The sequence below is a fragment of the Parus major genome, chromosome 4 (genome assembly GCF_001522545.3).
Source record: "Parus major isolate Abel chromosome 4, Parus_major1.1, whole genome shotgun sequence".
NCBI lineage: Eukaryota > Metazoa > Chordata > Aves > Passeriformes > Paridae > Parus > Parus major.
Window position 1 is genome coordinate 12,155,766 of NC_031771.1, and position 20,183 is coordinate 12,175,948.

At 37.8% G+C, this 20,183-nt stretch overlaps 1 protein-coding gene across 5 annotated transcripts in view; it reads left to right on the forward strand.

The window, feature by feature from the left end:
* The window catches only part of SLC10A7 (solute carrier family 10 member 7), a 138,539-nt gene that overhangs the window by 35,528 nt on the left and 82,828 nt on the right, over positions 1-20,183 (forward strand). For all 5 annotated transcript variants that reach the window (XR_004496911.1, XM_015625147.3, XM_015625145.3 and 2 more), the window contains one exon: positions 10,446-10,484. Coding sequence is in view for 4 of the 5 variants with exons in the window: in XM_015625147.3 (XP_015480633.1) it covers positions 10,446-10,484 (39 nt within the window). In the remaining variant the exon portion in view is untranslated. The remainder of the gene's footprint in view (positions 1-10,445; positions 10,485-20,183) is intronic.

Sequence of the window (20,183 nt, forward strand, 5' to 3'; positions counted from 1 at the left end):
CTTAACACAAAATGATGGATTTCTTTATTGAGGTGTCCTTGGAGTTCTTTGTAGGCATATCAGAATGTGTTGTACCTTTCTCTACAGCTTATGAGTTAAGGTGAGAAGATCGTTTTCACACAAAATGCTGAAAAATAGGAGCATTGATATAAAAGAATTGCTTTCTTGTTGAAGGAGTGTATTTTCCAAAAACTGCATGTTTTTCTTTCACATTGTATCTGCACTAGTTCTTGAGTAACAGCTTTGGGAATACAGAACTCAAGCTACATACTGTCTCAAATAGGGAATATTTCCATTCTTGGTTTGGTTTTATTTTTTTCTCTTCTTCCCCCAGTTTATGCAATTAAGACTTTGCAGAAATGTTTCCTGTGCCTTTCAGGAAGATCTGTTTGTAAATATTTTGTTCCAGGTCAGGTTACCTTTGCTTAGTTTTGCAAACAAATTATTTTCACGTGGTCCACATTTTTCAGTATAACTTAGGTGTTCCATATTTCCATTTCTCATGGTAAACTGATCTCCCTGGCTGTGTCTCCTCAGTGCATTGTAAGAATTTGATAACAGCACTGCATTGTGGATCAGCTGGAAAGCTTTGTGTGGCAATAGTCACAGAGGCCATCTTCCACTAGGCATGGGAGAAATTCAGCTGAAAGCAGCAAAATAACAAAATGAAATTATTGAAAAAGAAAAGTTCAAACATGGGACCAAAACTAGTGATTTTAAAGATAGGGGAAACTTAGGGTTAAAGCACATGTTTAAATACTTGTGCTGCATATTCCAGTTTTTAGCCATCTCTGGATATCAATGGAAAATTCAGTGAATGCTGCCACAAAGTGCATGTTCATTGTGAATGGCAAGTTTTTAACTTTTTGTAGTGAAACAAACTCACAGCCAGCACAGCTTTTGGTGATCCTCTGCTCTCCATAGAGCACAAGTAGAATTCTGTACATGAAACCCGTAGGTTTTAGTGTTGTCTCTCCACCTTTTCTTCACAGAAGTAGTGGTTATATAGTAGTCTATATGACCCATTAGAGAGTCAAGAAAATTACTTTAAGGAACTAATAAAATACCTTTAATTTAGTTGCTAATGAGTTGCTATGTATTTTGTATATATGTTTACATAATAAATATATACATACGAGAAGGAAAATTCTAAAGACCAGTTTCAGCATCTTTGTAGTTCATGATGTACTCATGCTGCTTGTCAAGTAGCTGTGAAGACAAGCTCCTGACCCAGACTTGATTGGCATTTCAGTATTAATCCTTGCACTGCATGGAAGACAAGCCCCTTCTACCCCCTTTGGAGTGGCAGTCCACTTGAAAAATGGGGGCAACCATCTGAGTAGAATTTAAAGATCTGGGCATGATTCAGAAGAAGGGTGGTGGTAAATACCACTGCTGTAGTTAATTTGTTGTCAGAAAAATGTTGCTTGGACCTCCATTTTTTACTGATCCACTGCTGAATTCCTTGGGCATATTTTGGGGATATGTAATATATAAAGATGCACATTTAAGCACTTTCTCACTCTGTGCATATGTAAGTTGTAGTTATATGAATTGCTAATATAGAGGGTGAAAGCAGCTGAGCAGCATTTCAAAGAATGCAGTTGCATGCATCCATGTTGTTCCTTTTTTTTTTTCACTGCATGTTCTTTCATGCAGTGGCTGTTGTGTTGGTCTCTTGCTTATTGTATGCAACTTTTCTTTTCCTCCTTTCTCTGCCACAATATTGCAGTGTGCAGAGCTTTGGCTGGGCTCATAAAAAGGGAATTTCCTGTACCGTATAATACTGGCTTACAGTAAAGCCTAACCTTTGGGCTAGGTTAAGAAAAAATAAATTGTCCTTCTCTGAAATATGGACATTTGTTGATGAGATGACAAATTCTGACACGAACTCCAGAGCTCAGGATTCATGGATCTGTGCAGAGGGCCACACTTAATTTATATTTTACAAAGCTGCTGTTTCAGCCAGCCTCCCCATGCTGTGGCCTTCCTTGCACTGGTGTTATGTTTCCCCATCTCCTGTCATTACACAACTGTAATAGTGAAGCTGTTGCCAGTGGTCTTTCTGTTGACAGGGACTTTCATAACAATGCTATTCCAAGCTGGTTTTTAAGGCCTGGCATTTAAAATGTCTGGTTCTGCTACTAACTGCCCAGAAAGCAATATGACAGCGGGATATTTATAGAAAAATCCTGGTGCAGGCTCAGCCTTAGAGTTAATGCAAAGGGCACCTTTTAAAAAGTGGCCTTGTGCTTTCATTTCACTTCAACAGGGAAGTAATACTCTTTGGAGTTGTGGGATGCATTGTTTAACTAGACCTCTAATCATGTTATGGATGATGTGTCTCCAGGAGAATCAGGGGACAAGACCTTTAAGTGTTTTTATCACAGCTTAAGATCTCAGAAAATGTGAACTTAAATAAAAGTATGTTTGGAGGTTGTTATTGCTCTGTATCCTTTTGAGGATACCTTCCACAATCTTTTTTTTTTTTTTTTTTTTTTTTTTTTTTTTTTTTTTTTTTGTTAGAGAGAAAGTCCTTTACAGTTACAAAGTGTTTGACCATAAGAGAGGAACAATTTTTTGGCAATACTACTTTTTTAGCACTGCTCAGTTGAGCCTCTTTTATTAAATCATTGTTCAGCAATCTGTTTGTTCTGCTATGAGACCCAGTGTCTTCACTGCTAAGGTGAAGAAACCCGGAGTTTCTATGAAATCATGATGTGCATAAGGCTTTTGGGTAGTTTTGATAGCCAAGTGCCAGTGACTGGTTAAATTCTTAATTTTCTGCCCTTTAACCACATATCACAGGCCAAATATATGACAGCTAAGGCTTAAACTTCACAATTTGAGAGTACAAGGGAGAAGTTACCTTGTTTTTCCCTGATTAGGAAAATTATTGAAATGGGCTTTCCATTTGGGGAAAAATACATACAAAAATTTGGCAAGATGCCTTTCCAGGAACTCAGAGCTTTCTGGTGTGTCAGAAGTTTGTGGAGAGCTAAGTCAGATGCTGGAGCATGGTGTTTATGCACGTGTGTGTTTGATATGAGAAAGCCTGCATTGTAATGAGCCTGTCAGCTTTAAATCACTGCTTGTGCCAATGTTTACACTGGCACTGGGCTGTCATCTTAATGTTTGCATTTGCAGTTTTTAAGTAGATGAGGCAAAAAAGAGAAACTGCCTCTGTTTATTCATGTTGGTATTCAGAAGTCCACTGCCCCGTTGTAGGAGCCAACAGTGGAAGGCACTGTGTTGTACAAGAGTGATTTTGTGTTTTGAGCTGCAGCTGACAGGAGGATGGGAAAATTAAATTAGATCTTCAGGGCACTGCTGGGCTTGGGGTATGACTGTCACACAAGGATGAGGTGAGAGTATTGGTGGCTGTCTCTGCTTACAGCCCTTGTCACTGTTAAAAGGAGGAGGATCACGGTTGTAGAAAGAGGAAGACTCCCTTACCTTGGTAACCTGAAGGAATAGACAAGGCTTTGCAAAGGTTGTGTGTTGCCTACATTTGTGTTTCAAAATATGGCCTAGATGGCCTTTTTTTCTGCTTTTCCTGTGAACATCACACAAGTTTTGTTTGCTACATAGCCATAGGAGCATCTGGTGTGGGTAAATCTTTGCCATTTAGGATAAAGCAAAGAAATTATGAACAAAGTGACAGCATTGTACAGCTGATGGTGTGAGCTAGTCAGGCAGTGCACGCTGTTCATGAAGCCTCTCATCTGTTCTGTACCTGAGGAGACCCAGTCTTGGCTCTTTCAATGAGAAAATGGACATTCCAGCTCCTGACAGAGGTTCTTTCCTCCTGGCTTTATTCATGTGATATTTCTGATGACAAAAGTCTTTATCTTCATTCAGCTCAATTATACAAGTAATCTCAAGTAAAATGAGATACAGTAGTGTTGCTTTCCAGCCTTTGCTAAACACAGATTTCCTCTTACTCATCTTTATATTAGTATTGATGGAAATTTGCAGAGTGACACATAAATGTTCCTGAGACCTGAATGATTAATGTTTGCCATTTGAATTGTTAGCAAATGTTTACGTTCTGGTTTTACTCTCTGGAAAAAAACCAAAACACTTCAGTGAATATACTCTTCTGGTTTTCAGCCTTTCTTCACCTCCTGCCTCTGAGTGAGAAATACCATGCTGACACTCCAGTTGCTATCAGTACAGACAAGTTAGCATTTCTAACAAAAAGAAAGTGAACAGGATAGTTTTCTTTATCTGCCTCAGTATTGCTGAAATTATTGGTGAAAAACAGAAATCCTTCAATAGGAAGATGTAACTTAGTGTGTTCAAAAAGCTTTCCTTTTTAACAGATGTTTTTGTGTGTGTAAATATTATTTACCAAAAGGTGGTGATGGATATGAGGAACTACAAAAATTAGGCAATGAAAGACTGATTTTCAACAGAAACAACTTTGCTGGTGAGAGGCAATAACTCTCTGCCAGCAGAGGCCCCAGCTTGTTTTGGTGCCCTGCTTGTGGCACAATGTTGTGCCTGCCTGAAGCACCACCAACTTCTACTCAAGTGATGGCAACCTCTGGCAGCCTGGAACAGAGGACTCAGCGCAGTGTTTTAGAGAGAATCATTCTCTGGATGATGTTCCCCTGCTGAAATGCAAACAAACAACAGATTAGTTATTCTATTTTCATTTTATGGTGCCTTTTCAGTGTTGTTTCCCTAGAACTGATGGTTATTTAACATGGTTGAAATAAAGCAATGTTTTCATGTTGTCAGCACAGCTCTAGGGGCAGGTTGGGGGTTAGGTGATATCTTTGCTATCTTTTTCCCAGTCAGAAAATTGTGTTGGACCACAGGGGACATGGTAGTGAATAAATACATAATCTCTTCCATACTTTGGGGTTTTTTTGTTGGTATACTGGAGGCTTCTTGGTTGATGGGTGTAGTTTGTATGTATGTGTGTGTGTATTTGTGATTCTCTGGATTTTTGATTTATTTTTTTAATAAGAGCATAAGTTTACATGCATCTCTACTGAAATAATTAGTGTAATTTTGTATTTTTTATAAGAGACTTTTTGAACATCAGCACACTTTTTTTTTGGGAAAATTTCTTTGGACTCAAAATTTAGTTGCTATCAAAGTTTTGTGGGGTTTCTTTTGTTTTGTGGGGGTTTTGTGTTTTTTTCATATTTTGTGTGTTTGGGTGGTTGTTGGTTTGGGGGTTTTGTGTGCTTTTTGTTTTGCTGTAAATGTAATACAGCAGTTGTGGTGCCCTATCACATATATAGCACATGGGCTGGAGTCATGTGTAAGATGTATTCTCCAGCTTCTGTTGAATTCAGTATGGAGTGTACATACATCAGAGTCAAGTCTAGACCCTATTTATTTCCCAGAGATGATGCTGGATGATACTTTTTTTTAAGTTCACATTTTCTGACGCTGGATGAAAGGCACATGCTTTGCCTTGGAGGGGGCAAGTGCACTTCTGGAGATTTGGTTGAGCAGTTAACACTGCCTCTTTCATTTCTGCCATGCTGGAGCAGGACTTTTATATGCATTTTAACAGTTATTTAAGAGTCCCCATATGCTTAGAAAGGAATCTGAATATATGTGCCTTTTTTAAAGCTGCATCATAACTAGGTTATTCCATCAATACAGTAGAATGACTGGGAGCTGCAGTTGGAACAATATGTAAAAATACAGCTTGTAAAAGATTTCCTTTATTAACTGTCATCATCCACAGAATATATGTTCAAATAAACGTTGTGTAATAACTAAATTTGAGATTAATAGGCCCCTTAAGAAACAGCGAAGTCATTCAGGATAGTCAGTGAAAAATAGCCTGTAAGACTGTTACATGCACATATTGTCCTGCTTACATGCTCTCTCTGGTGTCATTCCCATTTATCAGTGTCAGCAGGCTCTGTTCTCATTAAAACACTCTTGCACAAAAGCAACTTAATTTTCTTAAGAGAAGAGGACACCTGATTCAATTTAGTGCTCGAAACCAGGAACTTGAAACTATATATATATATATTTCCTGTCTGAACTCAGATGAATAGTTATGAACAGCAACACAGATTAAACCTTATTAGGTATATTTATATTCTGTTTGCAGTAACAGTGCTGTGGCAAATAGCTTTCTACAGAGATGTACATCTTGTTATTGGAAACAGCAGTTAAGACATGAGCTGAGGTAACACTCACATGAGATTTTATTTTTAAACAGGAGATTGAAGGATCTGTTTAAAGGGACTTTGCCAACTCATTCAAGTTACTTCTGACATCCTGCCTTTTCCCACCTTTTCGAACTACACTGATCTCTGGTTAGATAAAATTTCCTTTTCTGTCCTGTTTGGTCAAAGCACTTCCATCCAAAGCTTTCTTCAGTCTTTTTTTTATTTTTATTTTTCCTTTCTCTTCTGTCAAAGAGGAGACATGGTTGTATTAAATTTTGCAATAATAGTATGGATGCTGTAAAATGTCACACTACCACATCATGTTTTCTGTCCTCTACTGCATAATCCTGCACTAGAACTGTCAGAGTCCTTGTCCCTCCCTAGTTCTTTTCTGCTCTTCTGGGTTTTTCTTCTTCACTGTGCCTTGTGTTAAATAGGATAATTAGTCTTATTGCAGATGCTTGAGTGTGTGGTACATCGCCCTAGTGCTCAGATTTTAACTGCAGGGAATGGCAGACAGACACAGAACAGCTCTGTATCATGCCCAGGCTGCTTCCTTCCAGGATGTTCTGAGGCTGTTTGGTTTCATTACGCTGCATCTGTGGCCTTGACCCTGGAATGTCCTTTCCTCAGAGCAGGGATGACTTGGGGCCAGACAGGCCCTGGTGTCCATACAGTGTGCTGTCCCAGCTGTGGGGTGCCTGGGGGTAAGTGTAGGCTTAAATACATCTAGGAAGGTTGTCTCCCTAAAGACTGCCAAATGACACTCAAGAATCCAATGGTTTACTATTGAAGCAGTATACACATATTGGTGAGAAATTCTCTTACTTTCTTCTGAGGTCCACATAAGACACCCACACAGGGTGTCTTTTCCTGTTGTTTAATGTAGTCAGGCTATGTTGTTATCAAAACAATATCTAGTCTGATAAATTCCAAGGTAGTTTAGTTTGGTACCAAAAACAAGGCAATGAAACAAAGTTCAGAACATGATCTGTATTTAATAGCTGATTTCTAAATACACTTGTTTGATTTGCTGTCTGACATGTACTTGCTGCTTCATTTGGATCCACACCTGGGGGGAAATGCTTAGCCCCTTGGTAGTGGCTTTGCCTTTTTCTTCCATCTTTTACCAGCCTTTGTTGCCAAGAGGATGTCTTGGATTTTGTTGCTGTCAGTGTAGAAATCTTAGCAGTGTTTTCCATACGTATATTCCAGGATAAGGTGAGACATGAAGGGCTGAGGCTTTGTGCTAGACTCTGGTTTGAGAAGAGGAAAGTTTCTGTCAGGTGCTGCCAGGCAGATATCCTTCAGAGGTGGCCTGGTCATTTCTCATTTGGAATTCTCCCTTGAAATGTAGACCACGAGAGCATTCCCTCAAGCCCAGGGCCATAAAGAGTTGACTGAAATTCTACCTGCCTAATAATAAGTGAATTTGTTGTTTAATGGAGCTAATGTGTACAATTGTTAGCTCAAGTGATGCTGTCCACGTTCTTCTGTACTTGCCCTGTTAAGAGTCTTGGCAGTGAGTTTCATTCCTGTCTCTTGAGTTGATACAAAGACAGAAAATTTGTTTAGTTGTTGATACTGCTGCTTTTGAATGTGGGCTGACCTTACATTTCAACACATGGCTATGCACTTACCTTTTGAAAGGACTTTGCTATGGATTTTATAGCGCTCTCACCTCATACTAATGGTAAATGCAATGAATAGTTTGCAAACACATGCAAATCTGAACTTGGAGTATTATAAAGACATCCAAATGTTTTCATGTTTTATTGTTTCATTTAAGCTGACTGCAGATAGTCTGATATCTGTCGAAGCACAAAAAGAGCAAACACTAAAAAAAGTGATGCAATAATAGTGACTAATAAATGTCTCAAATAGCAAATGAAGAGCCTGGCTGTATCATGTGTCAGCACTAATGTTTATTTGTATCATCCCTCTAAGGATTTCAGAGTGCATTTTAAGGAATGAATTAATTTTGACAATGCCCTGTGAGGTATGTATCCCTTTGATAGAAGGGAATTGGAAGCATGAAAGTGTTTAAATTCTAGAGGGTTATGCTACTACATACCAGGTATGTTTAATCACAAATTGGAACAGATAATTCAGTTTACTACTAGTTTGTTTAAACTGAACAAGAATCACAAATAAAAGCCCCAGGTTTGTGAGTGTGAGAAGAAATGACTTCTGAGTTTATTTTGCCGGGGAAATGTTTACAAAGAAAACTGCAGCTAGAGTAATTGACATGTGTAAGTCCTCCCTCACTGAGGCGAGTAATCTGGATGATTGTATTTTAATTTGCAGTCTTCCTGATTTTTTTTCCTCTCCCTCTTCTTTTGCCTTTAATGAGTCTGCTATGGATAATTTCTGACAGTTCAGAGAAAGGGAGTTAAAAATTGTACACTAGTGTACTCCAGAACTGGTTGTGAATTATGAGTTTTGGATGTGTTTGGCTAAACAATTGAAGCATAAAATTTGTCCAAGATTGTTGTCTTAGTCCCTGTTACATGCTTGAGATTATTTAAAAAATCCAGATATCTTCCAGATGGATCAGGAAGGAATAATAGAAGTTTGGTTGTGGGCAAAATACCACCATCTAGTATCTCTCAACACTTTTCCAGGTATAGAATTTTTCCTGGAAGTGGAATTGCAGCCTGTTTTAAGTAAAATAATGTCATATCTCTAGATAATCCTCAGGTCAGGATTGGTAGCCATGCTTCTAGGTTTGTGTAAATTGAAATAATATGTCTTTGCTTTGCTACATGAAAGTATCAGTTGCACAGCTTCATATACAAGTAGAAAATCCTGATTTAATTCACACTTGTTGAAGAATTGTTTATACTACTCACGCTTCCTTTCAGCTATAATCTCTGGCAAGAGAAGCTGTTTGGACTTGTGCCTCTTTTTTTTTTTTTTTTTTTAATGTTCAAAAAAGAAATGCTGATGAGAAAGAGGTGTTAAAATATGTTACTGTAGTTTACAACTGTCAACTATAATGTTTTATTTAGCTGTATCTATTCAGATGCTCCCTCCACAACATGGAATGCCATATGCCATTGTCCCTGTTAGTAAGCAAGTCAGCAAAGGTTTCCCAGTCTGCATTTGTTTTTGTATTTGGGCCACTGAGGAGCTGTGGTCCAGTGCCATCTTTTATTGATAGGGCCAGCAGAGGAGGAATCTAATGAAATTATCAAAGCTTTGAATTAATTATGAACTTGAATAAGAAAGCTAAGCTCTCTAGAGCCAAGGATCTCATTACCCATTCATTTTCAGTGCATCCTCTTATGGAGCAGAAGGCAGGTTCAGCTACTGCTCCTACCCTGATTTTGGACTTTATTCAAACTTGCTCAACTCACTAGCAGCCTCTTGTTACTAATCTGTGGCTGGAAGTGTCCAGGGTGATTAATTTTCCTCTAAATTGGCAAGTAAATGGTAGATTTCCCTCCTCCCTTTCCTCTTACCTTTGCTGTGTGGCTTTTCATCATCAGACTGGCTGCCATACAAGAGTTTCTGTTCTTTCTTGGTAATTGGGTAAAGCAATGCAAGACTCAGGTTTTAACTTCCTGGAATTTGATGAGTTCATATTAAGAAATAATACTCCTACCTTGTATTTCCTGGATATTTAGGTAAGCACAAACACTTCTTAACTCATTATCAAAATAGTTAATTTTCTTATTTTAAAATACTGTGGAGTGAAAAGTAATGACATTTTTGCCTCAGAAGTATGGGGTCATTGTGGGTTTTTTTTTTGGTTGGGTTTTTTGTTATTCCTATTTTAAATTTGTTTGTTGAGCTACAGGAAATTCTCTCTGTCAATACTTTATTATGATGAACTATGAAAGTAGATTATTTTCCAGGTTAATATTTCATAAAAATTGTTAAAAGTGTATGAAAATGCAGTATTTTAGTTAAATCAGGTAATGTTTATTTTAATTAATAGGTCAGTATATAAAAATGTTCCTGGCAAGTTAGAGGACGAGTAGTGAGACCAAGCTTCTGTGCAATATTCTTAGTTCTCCTGGATATTCCTCTTCAGTCTATCCACAAGGATTTTCTTCTCCTCCTGCTTTTGTCCATTTCAGCACATTATTTATGAATGCATAAAGCAGAATCCATCAGTCTCCATAAGTTACAGGCAACTGGCAATTTTTTGAGCAGTGTCTAACTGCCTAATCATCTCTGTGTATGTGTGTATTTGGAGAATCTAATAGCTTGGTGGGTGGGGAAAGAACATTTTGTGCTTGCACTGTAGCTATTTACCATTGGTGATATTTATCCTTTTTCTCTTTTCAGGCAGCTGCTATATTTAATTCCGCTTTTGGAAGTTTTTTGGTAAGTAACACAGTGTTTATAGCAAGTGCTTTGATAGTCTCGTTTTTTAACAGTATCATTGGTGTGTTTGCATTTTTCCACGTTATTGCTGGTGGAATTTTGCCATTCAGATTGCAAAAATTTGAATCATCTTTCAGTTTATGTCACCATGCCTTTAAATATGGGTTAGTGCAATTTCTTTTATTTTTGTTAAAGTCTTGAGAAAGGTAGTGAATATATTGTCTTTATGGGCTTGTGGTAAATTAATAATGTGTAAACACATCTTAATTTCCTCCTTAATGGGTTAACAGAATCTATTATTATGCAGATGTTTCAGACATAGGCATCAATATATTGATTTTTCTAATAAGGCCCATCAAATACTCATTATTTTCTATCAAGAGGCCATGGATTTTGAAAAGAAAACATGACCCAGCTGATCAGAGAGTAGATGCTAATTTACTCAGTGACTTGTCATTTGTTTAGCATATTTTACTGTCAGTGGAGCCACTCGATGTCTCTGAGGAACACACTAAAAGAGCTAGATATGGGAAAGCAATCAATCCAGCTGGAAATATAACTGCTTCTTTAAAAAGCAAAAGCAGTGTTTGTGGTCCTGATGGTCTACAAACAGTTGGGAAGGACACTGTAAAGAACACTAAATATATTTATGAAGAAAGGAAGAATAGATTTCTTTTGCTGATGTGTTAGTTAGAGAGATACTAATGAATATTAAATAAAAAATTATTTTATGTGTTGGCAAACTACTGTGACTGTTTATTTAGGCTGATAATAATTGAATTTGTTCTTACTAAAATTTATGCATGTTTAGAAGTATGTGTTTGTGATGCCAGTCTTGTGTCCTGATTTATGCTATGATGTATAAAATGAATGAATGATAAAAGAATTCAAATTAGGAAGTTGAAATCCTAACTGTGGGTACAAAATAACTCACTTGTTATTCATGGCTCATTTTTTGTTTATTTTTTTAATGAAAATCTGGCTTTTAGGAGCTTAAGTATATGGAACTGTACTATCAAGAGATAAAGTCACGTAGCACTTTGAAGTTGAAGCAGTTGTTCTGCTGCATTTTTGAGGGACTAGGCTGAAGTTAGGAGGATGACTGTAAGTTTTTTTGGGGTATAGATGACCACTCACATGATTACAATATCACCTTCCAAGTCCTTTTTGTCACCTGTAATGCCCTCCTTCCATGGGCCTGCCTCAAACTGTGGAAGTGTTGGAAAAACTGAAGTCTGTGTGTGTGTGGTATTTTCTCTTGTTGCTTGGCACGAGCTCCTGTTTTTTCTGCTGTCTCCAGCTTTCAGTTCAAGAGGTTTCTGTGAATACCCAAAGGCTCAGTTCAGCTGCCATTTGAAGATATCTTTTGGCTTCAAGTAAGAATTTAGGCTTCACTGCATCTGACTACAATGCTGGCTCTTAGTAAATCAACAGAGACATATTTTCAATTTCTAGTAGCTACTTGCAGCTCTTTGAAGAAATCTGAATTTAAGAAGATGTTAGTTTTTGCTTTCATGAAATACTCCTAATTTTGGTTTTGGTCTTAGTTTGTGATCACTGGAAAGTTTTGCTTACATGTAATTACCTAGTTTCACTTTTTGTTCCCTTCAGGTCTTTTTGCAAATGTTGGAGCAGCATTGCAGTAAACATCATTCTTACAAAGTTCCCAGAAAACACTTTTCAAAAATATTAAAGATCAGCTAGAATGAAACCATAGTACCAGCTGATTTTTTCTCATTACTGATTTCTTTAGAATAACATGGTAAAGACACTGGTTACTATTAAGTTAAAAATGTATCCACACATTTAAACACTTGTTCTGGTAATCGTACTTTGAAATCATGTTTACATAGGGAACACATGTGTATGACACAAAACAAATCACAAATATGTTTACTGAGTGCTTTGTTCTTACAAACATTTCATTAGTTATGAAGCTGATAGGATAAACTTTGTGACTGAAATCTGATAATAGGCCAGGGACAGTAGTAAGGAGACAGAGTTGTTTACCAGTAGTTTTACAGTGGTGTGGATGTACATGACCTTGAATCAAGCAGCTCGGGATGTGGAGCACTGGCAGGTGTGTGGTCACTTAGAAAGAAAGTTTGCTGTTGAAAAACTGGCAAAGCATTAAACACATATGTGTTTGTGTGTATATATATTTGTTTGAAGTCAAAACTTTTCTGTAAAATGTAAAAATAATTGGCTTGTTTCTGAGAAGATAATGGAAGGACCTGGTGTAAGTGGTTTTGGGAATCCATCAGTTTCTATCGGTGCCTAACTTAGGGATTTGGCTATGGGTGAAGAACCTATGTCCTGTTTCTTCAATTCATGATTAATCAAAATCACATTTGCATTTTTCTTAGGAGTGTCTAATGATGAGCTGTATGTGGACGGGCTTAGATGGAGTTGTAGACCAAAATTTTATATTTCCACGTGTTCTGGAGATTATTTGGAAGGCTCTGACCTCAGCAAGGCTGAAGTTTTTCTTATATTACTTGTCTTACCATGTGGGCAGGTTGTGACACTTGTGACAAAGCCAGGCCAGTGTTTTCTCTCTTCAGACTATGCCCTGTGGGCCAGTGCCTGTGTGTGATAGTGTCAAGCAGGCTGATTTAAAAGGGCTGAAAGATGTGCTGTGCTGATTACTCTCTTGCCCCCACCACCTTTTTTTTTTTTTTTTTTCCCTAAGACTAGGAAAGAGTGCTCGAGAAGTTAAAGTAAGCTGTGGAACAAAATGTCAGCAGGAAAATACTCAGTATAATGTTAGAATGATACTGAGATCAGCTTATTCAGGTGAAACGGAACATCTTGTGATGCACAAAATGTAGAAATGCCAAATATGTCTTGATGAGCAGAAGTGCACTTAGATTAAGGACCTGGGGGTGTTTTCACTGGTAAAGAGATTTACAAAAACTACCAGCCAACCACTAAGTAATTCGTTTTTACTCCACCAAAGCCCATATTCCTATAAATATACAGACAAAACAGAGCATGGAATGGTACTGTACATATTTACATTCTTTTATTGACTTAATTTAATAACATCCCAGGTCTAATTAAAACACAGTGTTTGAAAAAACTAATTGTTACAGAAAAGTGTTTTTATATAGCTAGATTAGTAATAACTAATGATAGATGAATTCAATTTACATAAATTTCAGCTAAGAGAATATTTAGGCTCATACCACAGAGGATTGCTCTGAGTTGAGTAGTTAATATCATTATCTCCTCCCCTCGTTTAAGCAGTTTGGTTTACAATAATTGTGGAGCATAAGAAGTGATTTCAGATTTTCCTCTTAATGGGGATTTTATATAATCTGGTAGTGTTTTACTCATACAGAGTGGTTGGTTATCACAAGGTTGCATGCAGATGCTAAGATAGAACTATGTTAGCTGCTTCCACTTGGAGGAGAGGATACTTCTGCACCTAAAAGCTAAAGAAATTGCTTGGAATGTTAAGTGTAGGTCTGTTGACATTCTTGATGTTGTATGCATTGTCACACTTCCTAAGCATTTCTGTCCTGCTTCTAAAAGAAGATCACAAATACTTGCAAATGTCCAAATCACAGAGTGATAGGTAGGGGACTGCAAAACATGCTGTGCTGATGGTTGTTCCTCGGCTCCTTTGACTTTGTCCAGCTGTCACTGAGTCTGTTCCTGCACTGGAGATGTGCTTGGCTGAGAGCTGCACTCAGTTTGCAGTGACAGTGTAATGCCCTGTGTGTGGGAGACTGACTTCTAGAGCATCATGTCCTCACAAAATGCTCTGCACTGCTAGACTACACCAGTCTTGTCTAGTCTTTCTACCTCTCATTAATCTCCTTTCTGCTTGAGACTGTGGGCTGGGAATCCCATAAGATTTTCCAGCCTGTGGTGTGGGTCAGAGTAGGCTGGTTCTTCAGTGCCTTGGAGTTATGAACAGTTAGTGTGAAAGGAGCAGCCATCAGCTTCACCTAAAACAAAGAACTGTAACTGAGATCTGAAGGTCTGTGGTGACAGGAAATCAAGAGGAAAAGAGAGGATTCTGGGGACCCTGTTGTGGTGACCACTGGACTTTTGAGAAAACAGCAGTGTTGGTTAAGAATTCTTCCAGTGCTGTCTTGGATTAGCTTTTCTTTCTCTATTGAAAGATAATAGATGAAATAAGACACATTTCAGGTGCCCATCATTCCATTAATCCCCTTTGTGCAAACTAAGTATGTATGGTTTTGTTCTTTTATCTCACCATCTCTCGGATGAGATGGATCTGGTCCAAAAAGCTCAAATAGTTTTTGGAGTAGCCACATGGCTCATCAAATCAAGGCTAGTGTTTTTATTTACAGTATCTTCCAAATGCAAGCTGAAGGTAGGAGAGAGTAAAGTTGGCTTCTCACATATACACAAAGCTTAGTTGGTTAATGAAAATGTATGGAATTCTTATCTAGTCTGCTTTAGCAGGCATAATGATTTACACAGCCTGACAGCACTAGTGCTGCAAGTAAATGCATTAGTCATAGTGTCCATTTTTCTTGCAAATTTGTGACACAGATTTAATTATGGGAATGACCAGCAACTTACAAATCTAATTTTGGTAGGCTGAGCCAACTTTTTTATTTTAATAACAATGGATTTTTTAGCAATGATTTCATTACTATTTAAAGAAATCCAACCGTATGGAAATAACCAATTGGCTGAATTTATTTACTTTATTTTACCTTAATGGATGTTGAATGGTTTAGATTTATTTAGGGCTTTTTTTATTATCACTTCTTCTATCTTAGTTATATCTAGGATAAATATCCTTATCTGTCTTAAGTATTTCTAGTACAAACATTGTAAATATTTTTCTAAAATCAAGCACATGTTTGTATACCCCTTTGTTCCCTCTTAATTGTGTCTTTGCAGTCTGAAAAGGGGCAGAGCAGTCATCTGGGATTCCCTTTTTACTGTGCTAGCTGTTTACAAGGAAATCTTGCCAGGAAGTCTGTTCACAACAGGTGCTGAATTCTAGATTCAGTCTTGTTTAATTTCAAAGTGGAGCTGCTTTATGGTGAGCCCCTGCACTCTTGGAAGCGGTCTCCTCTGGCTCTGTGAGCAGTACAGAGGTGCTGCTGGTCTGTGCTCCAAATTTGATCCAAATCCTGAGCAACTTCTCCCTCTTAATCAGCCACTAGGGAGGCACCTTATCCTTGAAGGATTGGTTTTTTTTGGCATGAGTGAAAGGGGATGGCAGATCTCGGCAGCAGCGGGTGTTTGGGCCAAATAGTATGAACCAGGCAGGAAAAGTTTATATTCCATGGAATTTAAATAATCTTGGGAGCCACTTATGTTGCCTTACTGTAACTTATTTCATGGTTGGTGCTCGGATCTCTTGTTATTTAACACCCTCATTTTGATTTCTGCTAGCTGGAGCTGAAATCTCATCATAAGCTTTGGCATCATTGGCTGTTTCCAGGTTTGCTAAGTAACTTTTCAAGGCAGGTAGGCCTTCACTCTGATTGTGTACTTAAATTTCCAGTGTGCAGCATACTCAGTTGAATACCTGAATTTGAGTTAGTTTGTACTATTTTGGTACAAGCAAGGCAGAAAAACAAAGCTCCCTGTGAAAGACACCCTTCAGCACAGGCTTAAAAAAGGGCCTTGACACACATGATTATTTTGAGGGATTGCTTGGCATGTGCATCCATTCCAGTATTCCTTTCTAGATCATTTCTCTCCCTCCCAAAGCCAAACTGGCAGAGTGGGTGTTAGAATGAGATGCAGATTTTTTACGAAAGAAAATAATAATAAAAAAAATCTGCCTATGACTAATGCTCAACTCCTTAAAAAGAAAAACAAATAAATAAAAAGCAAGTATAAAGGTACAGCACTCAAAAAGAGGTAAATGGGATCTTGCTCCCAAGGGATTGGGTAGAGGGATAACTGGAAATGTGAGTGGTGTAGCACCCACCCTGTGGCACAGTTGGGCTGAAAAGTAATCTCAGTAGGGATTTGCTGAGCCAGGCAGCCCACAGAACCAGTTAACAAATAACAGCACTGCTGGTTATCTTTGAAATGTTACAGAGAAGGAGGGTGGGTAACAGGAACCAAGAGGAAAGAAAATGTGCTGTCGAGGTCTCAAAAGAGTGTCTTCTAGAAGGCCAATGATTACTCCCTGTATTTTTTTTAATTTTTTTTTTACAGTGGCTAAGAGGAAAATGCCTTGAAATCTACCTAATAAGAAAAAATGAAACCATTAGCTGTCAAATGTGTAGAAATTATGTGGGCTGTAGCTGGTCTCAGGGCTTTCTCAGTTTTCCCATTAGCTTTTGCTACTGATCATTTAATTAATCTTGCTTGGTCTGATGGGACTTAAACAGTCAGTTCTGCCAAGAAAAGTTTGTTTAAAGATAGCAATAAGTAGGCCATTAAATACATCTCTTTGTATTATCTTTGAGGCCAAAAAGTAAGTAACTGCTACCTTTTTAAAGATAAATATATTTGGGTATTCTGCTTTTACCACTTCCTCATATGATAGCAGACAGGTAGGATTTTTTTTCTTGCACCTACTTATTTTTTTGGCCAGCAGCCTCATCTAGTGCATTTGCTTGGCGTGGTACATGGTGATGGCTTTTGAGACAGTAGGCTGAATCCTGCCCCCATCATTACTGTTTCCATGGATTAGCAGGCTTTTAGGAAAAGAGAGGGCATTTCTTGGGTTTGTAAAACAAACAGCAAAAGAGAGCTGGAGAATATTCAGAGGCAGAACTTGGGGTGCTTGTTGCACTTTGGAAAGATAGTGTGAGAGCTGAAGCAGCTTCGTTCTTCCAGTCCAATTGTCATGTAGGGAATTGCAAAGTGGAAGGGAGAGAAGTTTCTATAGCAAAGACTGAACACTCAAAGTACCTTAAACTTTGTTATCTGTCATCCTTCATCTTATCATATAGAATGGGGAGACTGGAAATAAAAGTGCCTCTGTGACTGTGGTAGTCATCCCTTCTGTTAATGGAAACTGAATATTGGAAATTTATAAAAATGTCCATTTTAAGTGAAACTAATGAATTACAGAATCAGAAGAGTGCCTGTCTTTGGTAACCTATGATTTGGAGAATATCTAGAGAAGGAAATATATGTGTTTAATATTATGTAATCAGGTGATTGGTTGGATTAGTATGTAAATCAAATCTGTGCTGATACAGTTTTAGCATAAAATCAGTTTGTCTAAGATTACTTATGCCATAATTACCAAGATTTGTCATTGTCCTCTCTAGTGTGAAAATACCGCATTTTAGTCAAAAAAATGTACTTGTTTTGGGCTATTTTTTTTCTGGTTTTGCTTACTGTGGTTATTGGTCAGAACTTGAAAGAAAAAAAACAAAAAACAAGACCAAAAACCACAGATAAAAATAATTATCCCAGTATGGAAATTGTGTACAGATCCTAATTTTGAAAGGTCCTGGGTTTACTTTGTGATTTTCTTTTCTGTAACAGAATGGTTTCCTGTTTTTTATCTCCAAAATAAAGAAAGTTAAATTAACAGAAAGAAATATCACTTGTTCTGTTATAAAGAAAAAGGTGTCTGACTTCCAATTAAGTCACTGAACTTTGTGTCATGGAAGGGTGTCATATCACTTGAAATTAGGTTTAAAAAATGTGTGTATTGAAAAGCTGCTTTATTTGTTTCTGACGACTGCTTGGAGAAATGTATGTATTTTTTTTTAAAAAAAAGGTGAAAATTTACATTACAAAACTTTGAACAGTTTATTTGTAAAGCAAGAGATTTAAAATTCTTGGAAGAATTAAGTTGTGCCTGTGAGAACCAAATGTTTGAATTTATTGGTTCTTTATGTTGGGTAGGTTGGTGCATCAAGGAGAAATTGAGAAGGGAGGCACTATGAAAGACAATTTGGTTTTTATTTTGCCCTCTCTAGTATCTTTTAATACTGGAAGAAGCATTCCTCTGCATTCCTCTAGGGCTGTGGTTGTACACAAACATGTAGTCATTTGGCCTGATTTAAGGGTAAATGTTCCCTGCAGACAGATTTGGAAATGCACGAAATATGTAATTTTCTCTCTCACTTTTAAAAAATTCATCAAAAGGAAATGAAAATGTTTTTAGAATCTGCTGTTAATGTTCTCTCCCGAAGTTTTGCTTCTGATTGAAATGGAGCAATGTTCTTTCCTCTGTGCTGCAGCTTTTAGTCACCTGCATAAGAAAAGTGTGTCTGGGGTGAGAGGGAGTGGAGAAAAATCCTCCCTTCCTTGGCAATAGGGATATTTAAGCCCCTATTTTGTACTTGATTAGCACTTTGAAGCAGTGCTGCTGCCAGGAGTTGTTTCACCAGCAGCTGTGTAGGTGTGCTGTAAAACAGGAGCTGGTGTGCTGAGCAGTCACCTCCACTAATCCATCAGGGAGCACGGAGCTCCTTTTCCTTCTCTGACCACCAAATGTGGATTCAGTAGGTAGCAAGAGTTGAGTTCTAGCATGTAGTACACACAGCAACACCAGTGCTGCATTGTTCTACAAACCTCCTTTTACCTTTAGTTGACTCTTTGTGAGAAGAAAGATATCCTAAGCACGTTAATTTATTAAACTTCGTGGGTTTTGGCCCAGAACAGGTTAAATCTCTGCTTGGATTTTTTTCCTGTGGTTCTTCTCTATCTGACTGAACAGTGCCTGTTCAAAACTCGGCAGTCCTCAGTCTCTAGGGGTGCAAACAAGACGGATGTCATTATTACGCTAAGTTGAGGGGCTGGAAATCATTCCCCTTGCTGTCAGGGTGACAAATACTGTCTTAGTGGAGGTGCCAGAGGTTAGGTCAAAAGCTCTCGCAGTCTTTAGCTCAACTAACAAGCAAGGCATGGTTATAAAACTGGAGCTTCCTTTGGAAATTGTGTTTATTATTTATTGTTAGCTTTTTAAAAGTCAGTTTTGGGAAACCATCATGACCCTCCAGTATCAGCCACGAGCAGTTCATGAATTCTTTTTTTTTTTTTAATAGCTCTACTTGTGTTGTTGTGGAGAGGCTTCCTTTATTATTTTGTCTTATCTTCTTTGTAAGTATCAAAACAATCTTCAGCTTTCATCCTTAAAGGCACATGTTTGAAAAGACCAGTGATTGTGAAGGAGGGAGGGCACTGTTTTAGTTTATGATATGCCATTATTTGGTTTCTTTTAAGTGTGTTCTGTCTGTGGCATAGAGTTTTCATTTTAACTTCTTGTAAAACCAAAAAATAAACATAAATGCCCAACAAAAAATGCACTTCAAAACACCAGCCCAGCAAAATCCAAACCATCTTGCAGTTAGTAAGGCTCAGGTTTGCTTATACAGTTCATCCCCTTTTCTGCATGGCATGTGGGCAAATGCACTTCCCAACATCTTGTTTCCTCCACCTTCATTCCAGTTCTCCACTCACCTCTTCCTGATTACTTTCCTACAATGATTAGTAAATTGTTGTATTTGTTGTTTCTACTTCCTAAAAAAAAAGATTGTATGGCTAAATTATTTTTCGAAATTATTTTCTGATGGTACCTTCTTGGTCACTCCAGCATAACTTGCTGCAAGGATGTTTATGTGATGTCCTTTCTCTGAGAGCTGGTAGAAGATCAGACTAGGCAAACATCTGGCTTTGCCTGTGATAAACTCTATGCTCTATGAAAGGTGAAATGATTGAAAACTTGCCATTTTTTACTTTCCAAGAAAAAGAATTATTTATACTTGTATCTAAATCAGGTGT